The 23,148-nt window shown below is 39.3% G+C and overlaps 1 protein-coding gene and 1 non-coding gene across 2 annotated transcripts in view; one reads left to right on the top strand and one right to left on the bottom strand.

Annotated features, from left to right (window-relative positions):
- Positions 1-11,505: 11,505 nt before the first annotated feature.
- The window catches only part of RORA (RAR related orphan receptor A), a 523,174-nt gene continuing 511,531 nt past the window's right edge, over positions 11,506-23,148 (bottom strand). Inside the window, 6 exon segments of the mRNA XM_060259894.1 lie at positions 11,506-12,976; positions 14,918-15,030; positions 17,198-17,308; positions 18,121-18,228; positions 19,866-19,998; positions 22,336-22,457. Coding sequence (XP_060115877.1) covers positions 12,812-12,976; positions 14,918-15,030; positions 17,198-17,308; positions 18,121-18,228; positions 19,866-19,998; positions 22,336-22,457 — 752 coding nt within the window. The 3' untranslated portion in view covers positions 11,506-12,811.
- TRNAS-GGA (transfer RNA serine (anticodon GGA)) lies at positions 15,733-15,807 on the top strand. The gene has a single exon. It is a non-coding gene; the product is annotated as a tRNA-Ser (tRNA).

The raw sequence follows: 23,148 nt of genomic DNA, 5'->3' as shown, positions 1-23,148 counted from the left end.
GCTGATTAACACCTTGATGGTAGTAGCTCATTGTTTTCTTAATACACTGACAATGCAATCTATGCAAAAAAATAAATAGCACAGGCCTATTCAGAGTTGCATCCAGCCTAAACCCATTGAAACCAAAGATATTAGGCTGGAACAATTGCATGTAGGATTCCAATCTGAGAAACTGTCTAAAGCTCTCATTCATTCTCTGTGCATGCCTTGAAACTCCGTGCTGCTCTAAGTTCTGAAAACCCAGTCCAAATATCTCTTGAATTGGCCAGCGTGCATCTGGAGCTGCTATATTTTGCTCTGCCAGAGCAGTATTTTTGTGCTGTTGGCAGATAATTCTGTAATTGCTAGCACAGGCCCCATAATATGTGGGCACCCAGGGCCTGGGATCACAGTACTAGCCTATGGCAGCATTGTGCACAGTCATAGTGTCAAAACTTCAAATAGTGAGTGACGGTGATGTGGGGTGGAGGTTCCTACAATAGCTGCAGCAAATGAGAAGATATGGTACAGTGTGCCAATTTTAATTGTGTCGGTGACATAATTTAGGGCAATGCCTCCACACTGGAAGGAAGGTGGGAGGAAGGTGATGGCTGTCTGCCCCCATGTGGTCACTTGTGGGAGTCTGTGAAGCTGGTGTGCATATGTTGGGAAAGCAATCAACCATGGGGGGGGGGGTGTTGCTTGTAGGCATTGTTGCAATCTGCATAACTGAAGTGGCTGTATGTATAAGCTTTTTCAAATATCTTGATTTTATTGATGCTTTTATTCATTTTACTATACTATTTTAACCATGGATAATTTTGCCATTTAATGTTCAAATTGTTTGTTTGAATTATTAGGCCTTTATGGTTGGCTTGGTGCCATATAAATAAGCTGACTGATTGATGGCTTTATGTACATTTGCAACTTTGTAGAATGAGCACCTTCACATGTTTCCTTCCCATAGTCCCAGAGGTGAGCTACCTGTTATGGATTTGAACCAGGATATAGTCGCATGGCATGTGAGAGAGTGTTTTTTTTGGGGCGTTGTAAATTGCACCAGTGTAGTTCTAATTTCTGTTTATCTTAGGATGTCTGTCTTTTTCACATAGCAACTGGGGTAACTTTTCCCCCCTCCACCTCACCACTGGAATAGCACTCTATCTCTTGTCCCACAGTAACCCACTGAATTGTATTGTGGAAAATTGGCAGCATTTAAAATAAATTATGCAACACAAAGCAAGGCAGATGGACAACTATGATCACACAGAATGGAAAACAAAGGGTTCCTCTGAAGCATTTAATTTGGCTTCATTGTGACATAATGTTTTGTGGATTACAGCATACATCAGATGCTGATAAAGTGGACTCTAGTTATACCACAATAAGTCCATTAATATTAAAAAGGAGCCACACAACTTTTTTTTTTTTTGCCACAACAGACTAACATTTTTATTTAAAACATTTTAGTGCTGCCTTTCCACCCTGATCAGGGTCCCTAAGACAGACCGTTCTTGGAAAAGCTATTCTGTAAATCTTTGAGGATGGGTGGGGTAGAGTGGGAAGAAAAGATGTTGGTTGGTGTGGAGAAAAATTGGATGGAGTGGTATCGGAAGAAAAGATGTTGGTTGGGGTAGAGAGAAGTTGGATATCAAATATCAATACTGAGCAGTTTATTTTTTCCTGATTAAATATGCTAGAAACAACTTTATAGAATGAGACTATATATTCAAAGAGAAAAACGTTTTCCCAGACCAGTACTCTGATACAGGTACTTGGTTGGGCATGTGTGTAAATGTGTATAAGATACATATACACAAGCACACATAGATATACTCAGTGAAATAGTACAAGACCCAAATGTGGTATTGTCTAGGAGTAAAAGGGGGAAATAGGGAGAGTCATAAAATTAACTTCTCTAGCACCACACATCAGAAAAACACAAAAATAGCACACTCTAGTTCTAACCATCTATTTCTAAAATAGAGTATATAGTAAAACAGATATTATACATCATAATGTGGTATTTGATAAACAGATAAATATTTGCACCGCATAGGCTTTTTTAAAATAGTATATTCTTTATCTATAGAGAATGAAAGCAAAATAGTTATAACCATACAGAAGGTGAGCAGAACAACGTTGTAAGAGTATGACTCAGAAGCTGAGACAAAGATAATGACATAAGAATCAGAGCGAGAGAAAATGCGTACAGGCCATTACAAGTCCTTAAATTAGTAGTAAAATAAGGAGTTGGTTGATCAAGTTTAAGAAAGCAGTAAACAAGAGATTTGCATTTACATGCAGGTGTCTAAAATTTGTATTTCTTTTTAAATCTATGCACAAAAAGTCATTTTTTATTGCTTGACATTCAGTTATGGCTAGAGTAATTTTTAACCTTTATTTTTGTACTTTGGAAACAAGAATATTGTTAAAGGTGCCATAAAATGGACAGCACTGAAAAACAGTTTGCAAATAAACCACCTAACACTGCAGTTCTTCTTACTTATTTTTTAAAAGCCTTGTCTGGGGTTTGTCATATATGTTAAATATATTTAAAGTGGGAAAATACATCATTAGCTTGAAGCCTCCCATTGGCTCAAACATCCATACAAAAACACATCTCCGAAAAAAGGAGCAGGCAGACAAATACAATTACATATAAAGAAGCAGCCAGGTAATGTCCTACTAGTCAAAAGAGATTACCACTGAGTTTACAAATCTGTCGAGTCAAAATAGAAAATTTCAGAGTTAGGAAAATATATATACAGTACCTCTGTGGTTTGTGAAATAAAATTCACCATATTGCTTATGAATTTTCTGCATTTAGATACGAGGATAATAGATTGCAAAATCCTGCACATTTATATGCATGTTCAGTAAAACCTCCTGGGGAATGGGGAGCAACCATCAAGTATGCAAAGAGCACACACACCAAAATAAAGATGTAGCTGTGTAAAAGATGCTGTGTGTGAGCTCAGTTTGTTTTGGTGATTTGTATTCCTAAGAGGAAATGGGATAAGAAAGATAACAAAGTAACTGCCACAGGAGTAAACACTGAAATTTTAAATGGCAAATTATTACTTCACCATCTTTCATGCATCTTGATGCACAGGAGCTAAATATTTCATTTTTGGATTAAGTTGATTTATTGCTCTGAAGAGTTAATATTATGCCCTGCTACTGATAAATGTGAAAATCTGACTGATGTATTTATGTACAGAAAGCAATAGCAAATTACATCTTATATTCTTAGAGCTCTTTGTATCCAAATTAAAACATCATTACAGGCGACCTACAACATGATTCATTTCAAATATGACATCCCTATATTATTCTGAGTTGGCATCATTGTAGTGAATTATCACAATGTTATCTCATTAGAGTAAGAGGATGTTCTCAAATCTTTATAACATCTTTAACAATTGGTAAGTAATTGCAAAGGACACTGCCCCCCCCCGCCCCCCAAAAGACTTTACCAGAAATATTCCTTCTAACCAGTGTAAAAGACATGTTTTAAAACCAGTTTGTCATTTAAATCAAAGGATAATTTTATTTAATGGGTGGGAGAGTTAATCCAATAGTTCCCTACAATCCAAAGTTCTTTGTCTTCTTCCCTAGCAGCTTGAAATTAAAGTTCTGAATTGTCTGACATTCAGAAATTCATAGGCAGACATATGTAATTGCCGGATGTCTTAAATGCTTTTTTGGGGGGACTTAGCTGTTTGCAGAACAAATATTCACACAGATTAATGGGTCACTTAAGTATTTACTATCAAGTGAAAGCTTATAGACAGATCAAAGACATACCTCTGTGAACTTACAATGATCTATAAGCTGATTCCTGGAATACTCAATTGATTTAGAAAGCACTTGAGGGGGCATAAATCCGCAATATCTTTTCCTGTGAGAAAAAGGTAGCAGAAACCAACTGTGGTATCATTGCTTTCCATAGTGGTATCATTGCTTTCCATTTACATGCCCTTTTTGATGAAAATGCTGGAAAGTATCTCCTTTCTATCTTTGTCCTCCAAATTGCTCTGTAAGGTTTTTCCTTTTAGGTTGTGATTTACACCAGAGGTCAGCTAGCCTAATTCTAATACAAAATGACTATTAAGAGAGCATGAGAACATGTCTCTGGATCACAATTAGTGCTTCCTTTTGCCTGAGGGAAGGGGCTCTCCTAAGACCTGTGTGTATATTTGGATGAGCAAACAAAATGGTGTACAGGTTTACATTGGAACTGGGCCATAAGTAATGCACTAAAGAACTCATGTATACAAAGCTGAAATGTGTGAATATATATAAAAATAAAACACACTTTCTACAGTAATTAGTTTGGGTCTATATGATTATAACGTTTTCTAGATTTAAAGGTTTAAATCACTCTTTACATTATGTAGAACAGCCCCCTTTCCTCAAATATATGGGTATCTCTTACAAAAAGCGACCCCGTGGCGCAGAGTGATAAAGCAGCAGTACTGCAGTACTGTGGTCTGAACTCTCTGCTCATGACCTGAGTTCGATTCTGGCGGAAGCTGGATTCAGGTAGCCAGCCCACGGTTGACTCAGCCTTCCATCCTTCCGAGGTCAGTAAAATGAGTACCCAGCTTGCTGGCGGGAAAGTGTAAAAAACTGGGGAAGGCAATGGCAAACCACCCTATAAAAAGTCTGCCGTGAAAACGTGAAAGCAACGTCACCCCAGAGTCGGAAACGACTGGTGGTTGCACAGGAGACCTTTCCTTTTCCTTACAAAAAGCACTCTCATCTTTTAGGGGTTAACATTACTAATGAACAAGTTAGACTGGCGGGGTGGAAGGGATATCTTTTTGGTCTTGGGAGAGAACCCCAACATACCCATACAGATTTCTCTAAATAAATGTATTTACAATGTTACCACAGTTAGGAGGAAAAACTAAAAAAAGAAGCATTAGACATGGTAACTTTTAAAAAGGAGCGGAGGAAAAACCATCCAACCACATTGGTAGGATTGTGAAATCCATTTCTCTTTGGCCTTAAATACTTGCTTTTTCCATTTCCTATACTGCCTCTTCTGCTTTTAAACAAACATGGAAAGCAGTGTAAAATAAACACCTCTAACCAAGAACACGTCACTTCCACTTGTCTGCTTGGGCCTTTTAAAACCTCTTAGACACTCCTCTAAGGTTTTGGCACAAAGATGGCACTTGACTAGTTGCTACATAATTTTGGAATTGCACAGGGGGTGGTTACCATGTTGCTTTTTAAAAAATCAGTTTTTGGTTTTATCTTTTCAAAATGAAGCACACACATCAACAGTGGGTGATGTCTGATAACCCATTCTGGGCAGCATATTTCTTAGAATTCCATGCTGAGTAAGGTGGCGCTCACTGTTATTGACAGCACAGATGGTTTCCATGGCTAAAGAACTTATTCCAACAAGAATAACAAATTTCACATAAAATACACTTTCAAAGATCACAAAACCCAATCTGTATTAGCCATAAATGAAAACCTCCAGAACTGTTTTTGCCTAATAATCCTATAGAAAATGCAGGGCAAGTTGGCCTTGCAGAGTTTGCTAGAACATTACCAATTTGCACAATGTTCTTTTCAGCTCTGTCCCAGAAGCTTATTTTTTTGGTCAGGCAAAACCCAACGGTATGAGGAAATACTTGATAAAGAGCATTTATTTGAAGTTAAATTGAAGCACCCCCCCCCCTAAAAAAATTAATTCAGTTTCCTGGTATATTTAAACAAATACTATGCTGCTTTGGAAGTATTTTTGTGCCAATCCTTAACAGGGCTGAGCAGTGTATGATCTGGAAACCCAAACAGCCGAGAGTCAAGTTGGATAAAAATGTCTCTGCCCAGTTCAGTTGTGCAATGAAGGGATAGCACTAAACTTTTAAAAGCAATTTGTCCCAGAAGTACTGGCCACCCTGTTGAAGAGTTTTAGAAGATCCCTGAGCACATTTTTTTCAGACTTTTTACCCCCAACTACTGAATGATAGGGTATCTTTTATTGATAACAAGATGGATTGTCATTCACAGTTAAGTCAATCATAAGGTGCTTATATACCCTTTTTCTTCCTCAATTCACACAAAGAACTGTCAGAAAGTAATTTATTTACTGTTGTGAACAGCAGGGCATGAATGATTTCATGATCAATGTTTTTTTGGCAGTGGTGTTAGGATTATTATCTGGCTGCCCCTTGACAACAACAAGTGAATCAATCGACATTCCTTAGCAAAAGAAAAAAGAAGGCAAACAAAAAAAATCCTGTACAACAAATATGTATTTTTCCCTGAGGGGTCAAGGTTAAAACCCGCAAGTGCTCTATGTACATATTGCACTATAGAGGAATGAAGTACGTGTGCAAAAAAGCAACAATGACTGAAGCTTACTAATAAATCTCTTAAATTATTATGCTATGTCCTCACGTGTTATGGAATGTCGGTAACACAAATAGCTTTTCTGTCATCTAAAACTTTAAAAAACAACAGCAATACAACTCAAATCTCTACTATGGCACATTCAATGAAATAAGGTTTTTTTTTCTTCCAAAGACAAGTAGACAAATTCCATCAACAAAAATAATACAAAGTTGGTTCGTTTGTTTCTTTTTTGTCGTTTTTTAGAAAAATTACATTGCTTTCTTTCATTGTTTCACATTACAAAATCTTTTTTTTTCTGTTTTGTTAATCTTTACACAAATCACATTTTATTGCAGGAATATTTCAAGTGCCATCAAATATTTATAGAAGGGTTAAAAAAATAGAAGTCTCTCTAAGTGGTCCAGACAAGGCTTTATATAGAATATTTTTTCCACCTTCTATTTTTTGACTTAAATATCTTCAACACATTATATCTTTAATTCACGGACACTTAACGGCCTAGAAGCAACCACTCATCCACTCACTCCGTACAAACAAGGGTACACACAGTCAGACCTTGGTATCTGTATGACGGTTATAAAAGCACTGTAAAGAACAACGAAACTTAAAACAGTATCCTGCCTCGTGCAGTTTCCTAATTTAAAAACAATAGTAAAATGCTAGACATGGTCCAAGCAGAAGGGATGATGAAAACCAAAGGCAGCTTTCACTAACAACTTTCTAGACTTACTCCTACAGCTATAGTTATTGTAAATAACTCCACTACAAGGTATAAGTAAACCTGGACCCAGAAAGACATTAAAAGTACCATTACACTGTATGCATTTTAATTTCAGCTTGGAGCTTTTAGGGCTGAATGTATGACACCAGCCATCTTTGGATTTTATTCTCAGTTCTTTGTCAAGCTTTTGTCCCTGTTCAGATGTACAGTACCAACTATGTCTTTTCTTATGCATACACTCTCTTCAAGAGGTAGCAGCAGCAGTTTTCACCATGCATTTCCCACCACCTTTGTTTCCCCCTCCCCACACACAATAATATGCTGGCCAGAATCTGTTAAATGAGATGAAAAAGCATAGACATGCTAGCTTATGCACCAATGTCTAGTTCTGAAAAACCTATAAGCAACTAACAGTCCTCATTATTTTCACGTATTTAATATGCACCCAACTAAAGTGCTAGGCTTCAAGACAGCACTCTGCCCATCTTTTGCTTTTGTGTACATAACTGTGAATGGAGTGTGGCATTTCCAGAAAATGAGAAGCAAGTTAGTAACGGAGCATATTTAGATGGCCACAAAATCTTCCCAAGGAATAAGAGGCCATGAGGGAGAATCCCAAACTATATAACGTGATTATCCAATTTATGGCCACAAATACTGTTCTAAACTTCTTGTCTTTAGTAAGCACTGGCTGGTAAACACTGAAGTTAAGTTAAGCTGGACTTTAACGGCATTAGCACTTGAGGCTGGTCACATTCAGAAAACTCTTGCTTGTTAAGCAGCCTGGGTTTTACGCAGAAAAGAGTGGAGCCAACACTTAGCACCAGTTACTCCAGTGAAGTAAACAAAATGTTCAGAGAAATGTGGTTAGCTACTGATTATATAATTAGAAACCGCTTCACGCCTTAAAACTGCTCTGGATGGCTAGGCCACTGCTCGTAGTGTGAGGTGGGTCGGAAATGACTGAAGACTGTAGAGCAGGGATGGCCCAACTTGCTTAATGTAAGAGCCACATAGAATAAACTTCAGACGTCTGAGAGCCACAAGACATGAGTGCCAGATGTTTGAGAGCAGGAAGGAAGATGGGGAGGGAGGGAGAGGAAAGAAAGCAACTTTAAATGCATTCTACAAGCCACTGGCTGGGGCTTGGCAAAGTGATTTAAAGAGACAAATGCCTTCTCCATGCCAGCTGATGGGGCAGTGGGGGCTTCAAGAGCCACACAATATGTGTCAAAGAGCCACGTAGTTCCTGAACTGCAGTTTGACCACCCTTGCTATAAAGTCTCCAGACTACTGTGAGATCCTTCCTGAATCCCATCTTATCTGCGATGAAATACCAGGGGATTCTTCACTGTAGGCAGGAAAAGATACTTATAAAAAGCAATGGGTGAGCAATCCTTGTCTGCACAGAAGGCAAGCCATGTATCAGGGCCCCTTGCCTGACTTCCCCATGTTTGTGGAACTGTAAGGTGTTGATTTTATGTCTTACTACTCCCCATGCACTGATATTAAATTGGTTTGTAGCAGTTTGTGGTCCCCTGCAAGTGCTTCCGGAGCCACTGATAAGGTTGTGGCCAGGAAATCTTCTATGAGGCTGTGCGGTTGTAACAAATCATGGGCAGATTATGAAGCTCAGGACAGACAGATCCTGAGGCACATTCCCCTCCTGTAGCTTAACAACAATTCCAGATCACCCAAAACACATGAATTACCATTTTGTATTGAGGTATGTAGGGAGGGAAGGAGGCATCATGGTATAGCCTCATCCATTCAGATCCCTGAAGCTAAGGAGGGTTCATACTTGGACGGGAGACCACGAAGGAAGGCTCTGCAGAGGAAGGCAATGGCTAACCACCTCTGCTTCTTCCTTGCCTTGGAGACCCCTTGCTGGGGTTGCCATAAGTCAGCTGTGACTTCACAGCAGTTTTTCTGTCCTTTCTAGAGAACATTCACTGTTTAAAAATAAAACCCTGGGCAACGATAAAATATTTTACAGATTTGTTTTATGAGCTGCCTTAAGCTGTGTCTAGACAGCTTTCCCTTTTGCTGGAAATGCTTAAGACACTATCAGGCATGAAGAAAAACAGCATAGCTACATGTGTGTTTCTGATTCAAATAATCAGGATGCTGACGGCTGCTATAATACAAAATCCACTCTAAAAAGGCTCATTTGAATAACTCAGGTGTATTGTGAAAAGCGTGCTTATATTACCAGTTACCTGGAGGTAACCTTTCTAATCATTTCAGTCTTTGATGCATTTTGATCATCAAAGGCATTAACTGGAGTTGGAAAAGAGCTTCCGAATTATCAGAGGTTCTTGACATGCCATCAAACACTAACTGATTGAACAATAGCAGAAGTTATTATCTGTCGTTTGCAGGGACACAATGCTAACCCAAGGGCCAAGAGTCTGATCATCATTTGAATAAAACATCCCATGCTTTACTTATCATTTAAATAAGGGTGTCTTACTCAGGACAGTAATTAAGCAAGCTTCTTCAGGTATTACAGATGGTTCTAAACAATACCTAAGACAATGAATACTGCTGATCCTGTGGTTCTGTCTTGTTTTGGTTCTTATGGATTCTTTTTTGGAGTGGAGCCTCAGGGGACAGTGAAACATTACTCTAGGGAAAGAGCTGCATTTTCAGCATAACATTAAATTCTATAGACATTAAAAATGGAAAAAAGGTAACACTGAGCAGCTCCAGTAAACATAAACGACCTTAATTCTGCTTTCTCTCCTATTCATTGGGCAATTTTTAAAATTTAATTTGTACAATTTAATTATATTAGAAACACCATGCTTGAAACGATGCAAATATATGTGTGGTTTAGCCATTACCATCTTGGAAAGTTCTGTTCCACTTGCACGATCGTAGGATAAACCAAGAATCCTGTTCCAAAGAGTCTGCCTGTCAGACACTTGACCGTGGGGTCATTTTTTTTCTCTTTCTCTATCCCCCATCTGCAACATGGGATAAAAATGCTGACCTACCTTACAGGGTTACTATAAACACAACACCACATTTAGAACTTTGAGCATTTCACAAAGATTACATTCAAAGGCTAAGTATGTGAGATGCCAGTGGAGGGAAGGCAGTATGGTACAGCCTGATCTTGTCAGATTTTGGAAGCTAAGCAGGCTCAGCCCTGATTAATACCTTTATGGGAGACCTCCAAGGAAGGCTTCAGAGGAAGGCAAATGACCAACCACCTCTGTTTCTCACTTGCCTTGAAAGCCCCTTGCTGGGGTCGCCATCAGTTGGCTGCAATTTGATGGTACTTCACACGCACTTGCAAGGGATAGCTTTAAAAGGGGACTGGTTCATGGACAATAGGTCCAAGATGGCCAAAGGCACCTCATCATTCAGAATTGGTAAACCTAAGAGGCAGCATGAGAGAGGGAGGCCATGACCTCTGCACCTTGTTTGTTGGCCCTCCAGGGCCACCTTGTGACATAGGACACTTGACTACATGGATCACTGCTCTGATCCAGCAGGAGTGCCCCTCTTGTTGTAAGCAAGCTGCATACTTATGTGTAGAAAGTCATTTGCGTGAAATGATGCTCTCCTGGCACAGCCCTTTTTAATTTGGGGAGGGACGGTGGCTCAGTGGTTGAGCATCTGCTTGGGAAGCAGAAGGTCCCAGGTTCAATCCCTGGCATCTCCAAAAAAGGGTCCAGGCAAAGAGGTGTGAAAAACCTCCGCTGGAGACCCTGGAGAGCCGCTGCCAGTCTGAGAAGACAATACTGACTTTGATGGACCGAGGGGGGTCTGATTCAGTAGGAGGCAGCTTCATATGTTCAATTGCACCAGCAAAGTATGGGTTTTGTCAGTATGATGAAAACGGGCCCAAATCAAATAATGTCATAGCGTCCCTTCACAGTAGCACTGCTATCGACAATACAAAGCAGTCCTTTGTTATCTTTTGTGGATATAATAGGTTGAATGGAAAAATTAGTTTTTCAGTCAATTTCCTCGTCTGAATAGAATTTCATATTTTGATTTCATTGACCATCATTCACATAATGTACAGCCATCTACACATAGCCATCTGTAGCTATGTCTTATGTGGCCAAAGTGAAGCATTCAGAGCTGTAGATTCTTTGCAGGTTTCTTTGACTTCAAACTGACTTCAAATTGCATTGTTTGCTCTACTGAGCTGGTAGCCAGGTGTAAGCCCACTCTTTACTATACAAAACATATAGCTGTGATATAAATCTGCAGTTACCCAGGCTTAAATACTAAATAGATTTACAGTGCAATTCAGTACAGTTATTCCAGTCTATACCCATGGATTTCAGTGGGCTGAGACATCAGTAAACGCTGTATAGGATTGCACTGTTTGGCACTGGATTGAAGCTCATGGACAAAGCCCTTTGGGAAGAAATACCATATTTTTGTGTGGAATTTTTGGGTGGAATGGGGGGGTTTGCACTAGAGAGTTTCCCTGGGGATTGTACCCTATCTGTCTCAACATATAACTGATGGACACAGACACACATACTCACTCACTCACAAACAAATACTTTAAATGTAAACAAAAGTATTAGGACCAATATTTCCAAAACGCAGGTGTCTAAAATTTGGTTCTCTGAATCCATATTCCCCCCCCCCCAAAAAAAGTGGGCTCGTTTTAAAAAGATGCTGATGAAAATCAGCTTGTTTTTTTAAAGTGATTAAATACAGATTTCTTCATCCCTATGTCAGCATCATGTTTAACAGTAACAGGGCTTCCCCCCCCCCCTGTTTATACAACACATTTTCTTTAAAATACAAGATAAAACTACAAGTTTTAGTTTAGAAACCTGTCCCCTGTCGCTCCCTGCCCAATTACACAAAAAAACACTGAAGGTGTTTCATGATATGACCAGCCTCTCTTTAAAAAGTAAATGTGGAAAACAGCAGCAGAAAACACCTTGCAGTGTCCCAATACCTTCCAAACCTCCCTCAGTTAAACTTGGATTTCTGGTGCACATGCAGCACGACAATGAACACGCTAGCATATATAATTTAAAAGGGAAAAAAAAAAGTGCAAAATGAAAGTGCCTTATCAATTCAACAATAAAAGCTATACCAGTAACTACATTTTTATATTAATCAAAACAATATATAAACAATATTCTCTTTTGCTATATATAGACTTCATGCCCATTTACCCTGTAATAGATTATAAATGCTATTGTTGCTATTGCTTATGGACCCTTTTCATGCCGTTCTGCCTACCGGCAAGTCGACAACCGGATGAAAAGAAATCGTCCTTCATGAAACAATGAGCAAGCTGTGCAAAACTGATGCTGAAGCCTCTGCAATGCACACCAGGCGCTGGTTTCTAGCTGGAGACAAACCGTTCTTAACCAAACAAAACGTTGTTCTATTGAAAGTCTGTGGGCAGTGAGTTACAAGGGAAAGGAAACCTCCTGATTTTTAGTACCCTCATTCTGTGTAAACAGAGGTCAGACGACTGAGAAGTTGAGACAGAAAAAGGGTCCATATCGGTAGGCGTAATGGAAATCATATGCATGAGAAAAACAAGTTCAACTTTTGTTTCATTTTTCCCATCCTTTTTTTTTTTTTGCCTGACCCCGATCGCCAGAAGATGTGCAGTGAGTTGGCTCCCTATGTCTATGCAGGGCCATATAAAGTGTCTTGTTTCATTTATCTTTTTGTTTTTTCTTTCCTTGTTAACGTTTGTACTTCAGACATTCTAGAAATGCTTAGGTGATATGTTTACCCATCAATTTGCATCGCTGGCTCAAATTCTGAAGTGAACAACTCCTTGTACAATGGAGGAAAATGAAGTCGCACAATGTCTGGATATATTGCTCTAAATGCCATTAGCTTTTCTGTATGTCGCCCGCACAGTGCTCGTAAAGTAGACACTTTGCATATTAGCTGTATCAAAAAGAAAGAAAGAAAAAACCAATTAGGATTACATATATGATATTTTGTCTTTAATTTTGTTGTTAGAAGTAATAAGAGGGGGGCCTATAAGGACTTTTGGGAGTCGGAAAAATTGTAGGGTTGCCAGGTCCAACTCAAGAAATATCTGGGGACTTTGGGAGTATAGCCAGGAGACTCTGGGAGTGGAGTCAGGAGCAAGGTTGTGACAAGCACAATTGAACTTCGAAGGGAGTTCTCGCCATCACATTTAAAGGAACCATGCGCCTTTTAAATGCCTTCCCTCCATTTGGAAAGATAGGAGCACCTTCTTTTGAGGCTCACAGAATTGGACCCGCTGGTCCAATCTTTTTGAACCTTAGGGTTGTTTTGAGGAGAGGCACCAGATGCTATGCTGAAAATTTGGTGCCTCTACCTCAAAAAACAGCTCTCCCATAGCCCCCAACACCCACAGATCGATTCTCCACTAAACCCTATGGAACTGGTCTCCATAATGGAGTGCCCAGCAGACATTTCCTCTCCACCCCGTACTTTCTGATGGCCCTGACGTTTGGACACCCTGATGACTAATAATTAGGGATGCCAGCCTCCAGATGGGGATCTCCTGGAAAACGGATGCTATGGAGAGTGGAGTCTGTGGCACCGTACCCCACTGAGGTCCCTGTCCCCCCCCCCCCCCCAGGTTCCACCCTCAAATCTCCATGAGTTGCCCAACCTGGGTCTAGCTACCCTACTAGTACATCTTTATTCAAGCAAAAAAATGTTTTTGTGCTGGAATGAAAATGCATTTCCCTTTAAGGAGCTCCAAGAGTCTTGCTTTTAATTAATCTGGATGACTTTTAACTCCCATCTTATGTTTAGTAGCTAATTGCCTGATATCTGTGATTGAGTGAATATTCTAGTTATGTATGTTTGACTGTACTTGCAAATTAAAGACTGTGGACATTTACTTTCAAATCATGAAGAACGCTGATTTACCACCAGCCATGGCTTCTGGTTGAGATTATTTACTACCTTGTGTTGGGGATGGGTGGGTCATTTATTTGACAGAGAAGAACAGAAGAAGAGATTGGGATTTATACCCTGCCCTTCACTTAAGAGTCTCAGAGCAGTTTACAATCTCCTTCTCCTTCCCCTCCCCACAATAGACAGACACCCTGTGAGGTAAGTGGGGCTGAGAGAGCTCTGAGATAACTGCTTTTGAGAGGAACAGCTCTGTGAGAACTTGTGACCGACCCAAGGTCACTCAGCCGGTGCATGTTGAGGAGTGGGGAATCAAACCCGTCTCCCATGCACTTAACCACTACACCAAACAGGAGGATGAATGGGCAGCCTTAAACAGCTTGTAGCCACCACCACCTCCTGTGGCAGAGAATTCCACATGTTAATCACCCTTTGGGGTGAATAAAATAAAGTTCTAATAAATAAAATAAAGTTCTAATAAATAAAATAAAGTTCTAAAACACAAAATTTTAATATTTAAGACTCTGATAGTATATTCTCTTGCAGTTGTTCCCAGTTTAAAATCATCATTTTTATGATATTGCAAGCAATCAGTACGTACTTTTAATTATAAAGTAATTAAATAATAAAAGGAAACATTTGATTTATGTGACTCCTTTTTTTCTTGGCGATTTAAACCATGAAGTTATTCGTCCCTGGTAAGGCTGTAAGAATTGGGTTAGCGATTGCCTATTTCATTCAGTATATGGCCTCTAAAAGGATGCATCTACATCTGCTCCTTCTTTATGATTCAGAGGCGTCAAAGGGCAAAATAAAGGGCATTCCCATTTCTTATATCCAAATTCTTCTTGTCAGAAGGATTCAATTATAGACAAATTTTGGAGCCTTTAACACTGGGGTCGTAGCAGTTACACAATTCCCTTCTAAACTGTTCTATTAACATCAGAATATCAAAGCATATATAGGTCTTACCTTTGTTAAAATTCCGTCTTCTCGATGGTTCTTTTGCAAGACATGCTGAAGTGCTAACTGAATCTTCTGCTGTAGCTTTTCTATTTTTACCTTCTCCTGAAGCCATGAACGGTCTAAAATGGATAGAGCAGAACATCTGTGTTGTTCTCTAAATGTACAGTATGCATTTTATATATCCTACAGCCTTCTTGTTACATTTGGAGTTGTGCTCAGTTGGGTGATATTATGACTCACACAAAATATTTAGGCATACAAATTTACCCATTCTAATAGGACCTTCCTCAAAAAGGCTATGTAAAAGGCTGCATCACACCACATATCACTTCAGAAATGAACACATCTGCAATCCTGTCTGGCATGGCGACGGTACATTTGTACAAAACATAACCAAGTGTGCTCCCATTTTATTGTGGATTCCTCCCCCCATCATGATGATTATGAAGCTTTTAGCTGCATTCTAGCAGGAGCTCCTTTGCATATTAGGCCACACACCCCTGATGTAGCCAATCCTCCAAGAGCTTACAAGGCTCTTTTTTGTAAGCTCTTGGAGGATTGGCTACATCAAGGGTGTGTGGCCTAATATGCAAAGGAGCTCCTGCTAGAATTCCACCTCTGGCTGCAATCATACACATTGTTACACATGCATAGCTTTCACCGTTGCATTGTTCTTAACACAGCTTTCCTTTCAAAATATATCTCCCATCCCTGTTGTTTCAAGGGGCAGTCGTGTTGATCTGCAGTAGAACAGCTGGATTAAAGAACAGTAGTACCTTAGAAACTAGTAAGATTTCCGGTGTATGATCTTTCATGTATGAGGAGGGATGGTGGCTCAGTGGTAGAGCATCTGCTTGGAAAGCAGAAGGTCCCAGGTTCAATCCCTGGCATCTCCAAAGAAGGGTCCAAGCAAATAGGTGTGAAAACCTCGGCTTGAGACCCTGGAGAGCCGCTGCCAGTCTGAGTAGACAATACTGACTTTGATGGACCAAGGGGTCTGATTCAGTATAAGGCAGCTTCATATGTTCATATGTTTCAAGAGTCAAAGATTTGACCAAGAGAACTTTGATTCTCGAAAGCTTATGCCTTGAAAATCTTGTTGCTGCTGTATGTGAATCTAGTTGTCCCATCCCTGTAGTTTTCTAATACACTGATCCCCCAAGCCGAAGGAATTGGACATCACAGTGGTTTATGTTTTGGCACGCCCCAAGGTTCAACACTTGCAAGGGCTTTATTGGTTCACATTACCTACTTTGGATAAATTCATGGATGCTCACTGCTTAGTGACTGCAGCAACAAGTGATGACTTAAATATCTGCGGCAGCCATTACAGATCAAATGCCCAATATATTCAATGTATTAATTTCAAATATTTATACCCCACTTCTTGGTGTTTAGCTGTCGCAACAGCTATATCCATGCAACCTGCCATTATGTTAGACCTGCTATGTTTTAGCAGACAAATTTAATGCATTAAGTGGTAAACATAAATAGCATTTTGAGATGCTGCTCTAAAATAGCTAGTTACATAAGAACATAAGAAAAGCCATGTTGGATCAGGCCAAATGGCCTATCCAGTCCAACACTCTGTGTCACACAGTGGCCAAAAAACCCATCAGGTCTACCTACTAGAAGCCCCCCCACTGTGCTCCCTCAAGCACCAGGAATACAGAGCATCATTGCCCCAGACAGAGAGTTCCAGTACGCTGTGGCTAATAGCCACTGATGGACCTCTGCTCCATATGCTTATCCAATCCCCTCTTGAAGCTGTCTGTGCTTGTAGTTGTCCCTAACCACTTTTTTTTTTAATAGACTATATCTTAGGGTAGCACTACTTAACATTTTCCATTCTTACAAAGCTGTCTTTTGTTATACAAATAATCTTGGTTCCATCCTTCTAAGTGAATTCCATCCCCCCCCCCCCCCAATTATGTGGGAAATTTGAAGGGAGTGTTTTTGATTCACATGTTGCACTGGAATTACAAAGAGAGCACTTGCCTCAGTCACTTGGGCATGCTCTTGGTACTTTCTCGTACCATTGGGACTGGCCTAATCAGTGGATGCAATGTTTTTAGTACTGGAGTTTATGGAATTCACTGTTGAATTCTGCCTTTGAAAGTCGTTTCAAAGCATTGATAGTGAAGGCGGAAATTAAGGTTGTTGCCAAGGAGTCAACAATCTGGAAGTGTTTGACATTTACAAAGTATTATCAACTAGTAAAGAACAGCATTTAAATCATTTCCCCTGATGGAGCATGAAGCAAGTTTTCCCAGCACCCTGTCTTACCTGCAGACAATAAAACAAACGCAGAAAATAACGCAATCTCATCTTCGGTAAGGTGCATAGAACATAAACTTTTTCCAAATTCAAAAACAAAACTAATGAAATCTTCACAACCTGGCAAAACAAAATAGTGTCACACAATGTCTCTCAAAAAGAGTAATTTTATTGTCAAAGAGGCAATTATTAAATGGAGAATGCAATGGGAGCTTTTTACATTAGAATGCAGCATTAGTTTTATTGTAGAGACTCCAGTATTTTTATTTATTTATTTAAAATACTTATATCTTGTTTTTCTTCAAAGGCCTGATTCAAAGTGGTTTACATATCTTTGGTTCAATTTTGTACAGTCCTATTTTACTCCTACTTGTAAAGCATGTGTAAACATCACATTGCAGAAACTGGGGCCATGCTCGCCAATAAGCACTGGACATATTACATGACTGGCAAACCCAGTGACATATATTTGTAATTAAGTTCTTATAGTTGTGCTCAAAGTTGGTTATAATTTTCTGCTATGTTCCTGCATATATTCTTAAATATTATTAGAAATTGCTAAATAGCTATTCTAATTATGGCATTTTATCTGACACCATACATTTATTTTCAAATAGTAAACATTTTCCCCTTGTAATTTTTCTGGTCTGGACAGAGAAGTTCAGAAGGAATGTTTTGTGGAACACAAAGCCAACTTCTCAGTTAGTGGGCAATAATTATCGGTTCTTATACAAAAGGGATAAACAGGCCTAGGTTAGCCTTCTTTTTGACCTTTAATGAATGCATTGTTTCAACACATGGATTTCAACTGGAAGTGCTGGCTTGTTGTCTTTTATCAACAATTCATTCAGTGATTAGCATGCAGTCCATTTATTGTATTTATTTTGAACAAATAATTAGAAAACTGATTTTTAAGCATTTGATTTCCTTACCTAATGACTTGAAGACATCGGGGTTAGCATATTTGCCATCAAAGTACACTGTGTTATTCTGGGAGTCAAAGGCACGGCACATTCTGATAAATACAACTTCTAAAGACCCTAAGCACAAACAAGGAATACTTATTTCACAACTGAACATAAGAAGCACAATAGTTTGCTAGAGATCCATAAACCATTTTTTCCCCATGTCTTTCTAAGATAGATGCAAAACTTGCTATGCCTTTAAAAATATTTTTGCCTCAAAGTCTTGGGAAGAAAATGTAACTTCACTGAATGCCTGCATCCTACAGAAATTGGTTTATTTTTAAACTAATTTCATGATTTTTGAACATGCGCATTTAGCAATAGTGAAATAGTTCAGCGAAATGCTGGAGTACAACTATCATGATGCATCTCTCACACAGTATCAGGTAGAGGTTTGAAGGAATACCCATAAGCCTTTTCTAACAATATTTTACGAGTATTAACTATACACATCTCTCTCTCTGTTCTGAAGAGCTCCTTATAGCAGCAGGGCCAAATTAGTATTTTGACTTAAAGCTGGCTGCCAGCTGACCAGGTTTGATTGGTAAAACTTAGCAGATATCAGGCCAAGAGATAAAATTTAAATGATCTAGACATTCAAGTATTGCCAATCTCAACTGCCAATGGGACTAGAACTCAGATCAAGAGATGCTTATGTTTGAACTTGGAGAGAATATTTACAGTCCATCTAATTTTTAATGGTAAATCTAGAGAGCAATGGGCTTAGGTTTTCTTTTTCTTTTTGTATGTTTGTATTCTTATGTGCAGATTTGTATGTGTGTGTGTGAGAGAGCGTATGTGTGTGCACCTGGAAGTCATAGCAACCTCTGGTGACTAACTCCTACTAGGGGCCTGGAGGACATTCAGAGAGGTGGCTGAATAAAGCCTGTCCCTGCTTCCTGGCTCCAGTATTCCAAGGAGGTCTCTCATGCCAGAGTTGACCCTGCTTAGCTTCTGAGATCTGATGAGATCAGGCTTGCCTGGGCTATCCCAGTCAGGGCACAGACTTAGGTTTTCATCAAGAACATCACTTTTATCAAAGTAGTTCTGGAATCACTGGAGTATTTATATGCAGGGCTTTTTTTTTTTTAGCATGAACTCCTTTGCATATTAGGCCACACAACCCTGATGTAGCCAATCCTCCTGGAGCTTACAGGGCTCTTAGTACAGGGCCTACTGTAAGCTCCAGGAGGATTGGCTACTGGCCTAATATGCAAAGGAGTTCCTGCTACAAAAAAAGCCCTGTTTATATGGTTTATATAAACTATGCTGCGTGTTCATCTGCATTGCCAAATCTTAAACAGTGACTGAAGAGGTGATTTTATCTCCCATCATGCCACATATTAACTGTATATAAAGAACAGCACATTCAGAACACTCTGGCTTTGGCTAGCCATAGTTTTGTGAAAATAACACATATTATAATAAACAGAACTTCTGTTTTCATTGTGACATTTATTTAAGAGTCTTCAAACATTCTGTTTTTAGCAGTAGATTAGTATCCACAAATATAGCAATGCATGTTCCCATTCATCAAAATAATGGAACTGAATACTTGTTGCCAAAGAATAGGTGTCTGGGTGTTTACAGAATAAAAATCAAGAAATGCCTGTTGTTAAAAACAAGTGGTAATCTTTGAGTTCATAGTATATAACATTTGTTTGTAGGACCAAAACTGATTAACAAGGAAGTCTCCTGATACACCCACGTACCTGCTTTTAAAAGCACAATTTGATCATTTTGACACAATTCCATAAAGCCATCAATGCGTTTGGCAAACTCTACCACGTACTGTATTGCTTCTGTTATTTTCACCGCACATAATTGCCACATTACTTCCCTCTGCTGTTAATGAGAAAAAGGATAGGCTGCTATTCCAAACTTACTAAAGAAATTTATTAATGGAACAAGTTAACGCAGAACAAACTGCTTTATTCTTGTGCGCTGCACTCATTTGTACAAATGTTGAAGAGGTGGGGTGAATAACAGAGGGCATCTGTGTTTAACCAATGCATGTGGGGGGAGGGAGTGAGCTGGAAGATGTCTGAGGCTTATTACTGTACAGTACTTCAGTTTGTGACTAAATCCCTCCTGATGGTATATTCATGTCTATTGCAAAAATACAAAGGGTTAACCATCATAGGGTTTTGTATTTAACATCAGGATTTTAAAGTAAAGTGTGCTACAGTGAAATAAAATAATAATGATTAGTTCTATTATGAATAATATATGTATGATCCAGGAAGTGGCATTTTAATAGTAAATCCTTGACTTGATTGACTAGGTGTGACTCCTACATGTTTTCAGCGAGATTTCTACGTGTACTACAAGGTAGAATATATTAGCAAAAAGCTAGGCATTCATGTTGCTCAGTCTTTTATTTAAGCAAAGCAAGGTATATGGGAAATACTTAAACAGCATGTATTTCATATTTATTACAATTCAATAGGATCTAATGTGGGGGGGGGCTGTTGTGCTCTGGGCCTTTTTGGACAGTGCTTCACTCCCACAATTCTTCTTAAGGAGCAAGTTCTTTTCCCTATACCTTCCCAACATGTTGAGAAGTGAAAACTAAAATGGTACTAAGCTGGTTATTTAAATAAGAATATCCTTGCTTCCTGGAAATGCATTGCTGTTTTCTTCTGGTTTGTTAATGTTTCCCTAGATGAAGGGTGTCCAAATTTGCTTAATGTTAGAGCCACATAGAATAAACACCGATGTTTGAGAGTCACAAGACATGAAATCAGATATTTGAAGGAAGGAAGGAAAATAGATGGGGGAGGGAGAAGTGGAAAGAAAGGAACTCTAAATGTATTCTGCAAGCCACTGGCTGGCTTGGCTTGGAGAAGTGATTTAAAGAGATAAATGCCTTCTCCAAGCCAACCAACGGAGTGGTGGGGGCTTTGAGAACCACATGTGGCTCCTGTGTGAAAGAGCCACATGTGGCTCCTGAGCCACAGTTTGGCCACCCCTGCCCTAGATTTTGGGAAGAAATTCATGAACCCAAGGCATGCTCCTCGGTGGGGGAAGAAAATGTCAAAAAATAGGTCCTTTCCCAAGAAACTCTGAATATTAATTATATTGAATAAAACATGTTTAAGCACTAAATCCAGAATACAGACTCAAATGTCCAGGGTCATAAAAGTTTTGTGGCAACACAGAAGATGCTGTCTACATAAACAAAACCAGGAGAGGAGTCTTACAAAACAGTTTATTAATGAAATACTCTTTAGAAGTTCTACTAGATGTAAGTCTTCTAAGCCTTACAATATGTTTTCCCCATTACACTACTGATAGTTATTTCAAAATTCTAAGGGTGGATCACACCTGTTGTGTTGAGAATCTTCCTTGGCAGTGCTTGACCATGGGTGGGTAAGCTCTTATAAAGCTACTACAAGACAGGATCATTGCATTTATGTTGAGCAAGTGGGGGACTGCTGGGTACTCAAAACCTTCACAATAAGTTTGTATGTATATAAAAAGTGTAAACATCATTCTCTGTAAAGGTAAGAGATGGGATAAAAGAGGGAAAGCCACTAGCTAAATGAAACATTCCAAACAGCTCTGCTTCCAAATAATGAGGAGTGGACTACAGGGGTTTAAAAGCTTTCCCCCCCTCAGAATCACACATTATTTAGACTTACATGTGAGAGCTCTGAATAACTCTAACCCGTTTATGCCATCATGGCCACAATAAAAATATGCAATACATGTTACTTAATATTTGGGCACACACCTGAGTAGAAAAGATGATTTTCAGACTGCAGCAAAATCGTAATTTTTAAAATGGTAGTTTTTAGTTGGTAGTTTTTAAATGTTTAATCCCATTTTTAGCTGTATGTATCTAGGTATGTTTTATAATTGATTGTAGCAATTTTACCTTTGTTCTCTCAGCACAATTTATATGGGTTACTCTAACCAGCATTGGTTTTATCTGTATTGTTTTTGCTGGCTTTTGCTGTGAATAAACTTGCTTGCTGTAAGCTGATAAGTGAGCCTAAGAGGTGCCTTGGATCAAACCACTGGTCCATTTAGTATACCGGCCAACCAGTTGCCCCAGAGGGCCTGCAAACAGGACACAGAGGCCAAGACATTCCCCTGATGTGTCCCCCAAGCCCTGGTATTCTTCAGGACGGACAACCACAAAAATGCTTTGCCATTTTTGGCATGATATCTAAGTACCTTGTTCTGGTAGTTCTCAATTTCTTCTTGCAGAAAGGTTTGCCATGTTATTTGCTGTAGCTCCTCCCTTAAGTACTGGCAGGTTTCCATGTGTGATTTGGAAATGTTCTGTGCAAGATGTTCTAAAACAGACAGAATGAGCAAGAAGCGGCATGCATTAAGAAAGTTCTCCTTGTGCATATTCTGTCCAGCATTAAGTTACAGATGTTTCAAACAGTAAATTCATACAACGTTAAAAGCATGGCTCTGACTGAATAGCTATTTCCACAATTCTTTATAGTAGTTACGATAGGTGAGTGATTACTGGACTTTGCATTTGATACCAGTATCTCTCAGCTTAAACTCCCCCATCTGAAAGATGTGCGAGCATTAACAATATCCGCTTAAGAAGATATTGAAGCCATTGGATTTCTATCCCGCCCTATACTCTGAATCTCAGAGTGGTCACAATCTCCATTTATCTTTCCCCCCCACAACAGACAACCTGTGAGGTAGGTGGGGCTGAGAGAGCTCTTACAGCAGCTGCCCTTTCAAGGACAACTCCTACAAGAAATGGCTGACCCAAGGCCATTCCAGCAGGTGCAAGTGGAGGAGTGGGGAATCAAACCCAGTTCTCCCAGATAAGAATTTGCACACTTAACCACAACACCAAACTGGCTCTCGATAGTTCAAAGACAATGATTGTGTTACATAAAATTATATGTACATAATCAATACAGATCTATCATAAAATAAGGGGAGGTGGCCGGTTCTGTGTGCCACTTAGAGAAAGACGGGTATGATTTACTGGGGCTTAACCCACCAAGAAGCTTT

Source organism: Heteronotia binoei, chromosome 19, assembly GCF_032191835.1.
Source record: "Heteronotia binoei isolate CCM8104 ecotype False Entrance Well chromosome 19, APGP_CSIRO_Hbin_v1, whole genome shotgun sequence".
Classification (NCBI taxonomy): Eukaryota; Metazoa; Chordata; class Lepidosauria; order Squamata; family Gekkonidae; genus Heteronotia; species Heteronotia binoei.
Note: the sequence above shows the minus strand (reverse complement) of the source record. Positions and strands in the feature narration are given on the sequence as shown.